The 1,964-nt window shown below is 44.6% G+C and overlaps 1 protein-coding gene across 1 annotated transcript in view; it reads left to right on the top strand.

Annotated features, from left to right (window-relative positions):
- FZD2 (frizzled class receptor 2) overlaps nt 1-589 on the top strand; it is a 2,229-nt gene extending 1,640 nt beyond the window's left edge. Inside the window, 1 exon segment of the mRNA XM_006039410.2 lies at nt 1-589. This exon segment is cut by the window's left edge and continues 14 nt beyond it. Within this exon segment, the coding sequence (XP_006039472.2) occupies nt 1-394 (394 nt within the window). The 3' untranslated portion in view covers nt 395-589.
- The last annotated feature ends 1,375 nt before the right edge of the window (nt 590-1,964 follow it).

The following is a 1,964-nucleotide window of genomic DNA, read 5'->3' as shown; positions in this document are numbered from 1 at the left end:
CGTGTCGCTCTGCCGCATCAGGACCATCATGAAGCACGGTGGCACCAAAACTGAGAAGCTGGAACGGCTGATGGTGCGCATCGGCGTGTTCAGCGTGCTCTACACCGTGCCTGCCACCATCGTCATTGCCTGCTACTTCTATGAGCAGGCCTTTCGGGAGCACTGGGAGCGCAGCTGGATCAGCCAGCACTGCAAGAGCCTGGCCATCCCCTGCCCGCTCCAGTATACGCCGCGCATGACCCCCGACTTCACTGTCTACATGATCAAGTATCTCATGACTCTCATTGTGGGCATCACCTCTGGGTTCTGGATCTGGTCGGGCAAAACCCTGCACTCCTGGCGGAAGTTTTACACCCGGCTAACTAACAGCAAGCATGGGGAGACCACGGTGTGAGCAGGGCCAGGGGGACTGGCGCACTCGCCCAGGAGAGAGGCTAGAGGAAAGGATGGGCAGGGGGGAAGAGAGCTGGGGCAGAAGCAAAAAATATTTAAAACTTTTTTTTAATTAAAATCTAAACAACCTTTGTTTTAGGTTTATTAACATCTAAGGGTGTCTTTTGTAATTAAACCTGTAAATAGCATTTGTAAATTTAATTATATATTTCTATTTAAAAAAAAAAAATCCACACACACACAAAGAGATCCAGAAACTTTGGGGGAGGGCAAGGCAGATCTCTTCCCCTCTCCTCTCTTTGGTACTAAAGGTTTTTTTTTTCTCTCCTTACTCTGACTTGGCAATACCTCCCTCTACATGGAGCCATAGAGACTGATTTTCTGTTTGTGTTGGCTGTGGGGGAACATTTTCAGTTGAACTTCCATAAAAGCCAGATCTGTAATCGCTGTTCCCCTGATGTGGAGATTATGGAAGCTGTTCTGTATTAAAGGCAGACTTGGATACATCTTAAAAAAAATCTCCCCTTTTCTCTCTGGAAATCTACGAAGAAAGTTTGTTTTTTTTGTATATGAAGAGACTTGTTAAGGGGCTTTTTCCCTTCTTTTTTATTCCGACAGCAGGGTGTACTGGCTACAAGGATCTCCTAGTGCAGTGGTTCTCAATCATTTTTGCCCCAGAACCCATTTGTAAACATCAGTGGCCAATTCCGACCCAGTGGCCATCACTCCCAATCTGCTGCCCCCAGGCCCCAGCCCCCCGGTGTGTGGGGCAGGGGGTGGGTATATGAAGCATGGGGGGCCCCAAGCAGCCCCTCACAGGCTGAAACTCTGACAGCCTGCAAGGGAAAAGCCACGGTTTCCCACATTTTTCTCCTTTAAAGGAGAAAGGCACATGGGATTGATGCATGAAGACAGCAACCCCCAGATCAGCAATTATTTTTTTCATTAGCACCCACAGTTTAACTAGAGGCCTCTCCCGTTCTCCTAAAAGCTATTTTTTTGGCATTGTACATTTATTCCAAAATGTTGTGTACAACGGTTTCTTTCTGCGCTTCATTCCCTTTTAAGCTGTCATCTTTGCAAATACAGTTGAGTAAAAAAGAACAACAACAAAAAAGAACCCAACTTCTGCGGGGTTTTTTCTTCTCGTAAATGAAGAGCTATAACCCAAAATTATAACACATTAGAAACAGAAATTCAAGATTCCTTTTTTTTGTGGTGGGATGCTCTTTTTCTACAGGTAGGCATCTTTTGAAGGCAATAAGTGGGCTGGGAAGCCTTTCTGTTACAAAAGCTCTCACACATTGGATCGGGAAATGAGATTTCATTAAAGTTACAGCTTGGGGGGGGGGGAACGGGACAACCCAGATGGGTTACTGTGTCTTTGTAAGCATTTGCTGATGTGAACTAGATCCCTCCCTCCCTCTATCTGAAAACTGATAGAAAGCTTAAGAACATTTTCTCTAACTTTATAGTCATTGGATAGATTTATCTTTTTTTACCCTTTTTACCTATCTGGAATACCATTTTCAAAGTTTTTTCTTAAAGTTTAATTTCCATATTTTACAAAA

This window comes from Alligator sinensis, unplaced genomic scaffold (assembly GCF_000455745.1).
Source record: "Alligator sinensis unplaced genomic scaffold, ASM45574v1 scaffold919_1, whole genome shotgun sequence".
Classification (NCBI taxonomy): Eukaryota; Metazoa; Chordata; order Crocodylia; family Alligatoridae; genus Alligator; species Alligator sinensis.
This window is presented reverse-complemented; position numbering and strand designations above follow the sequence as displayed.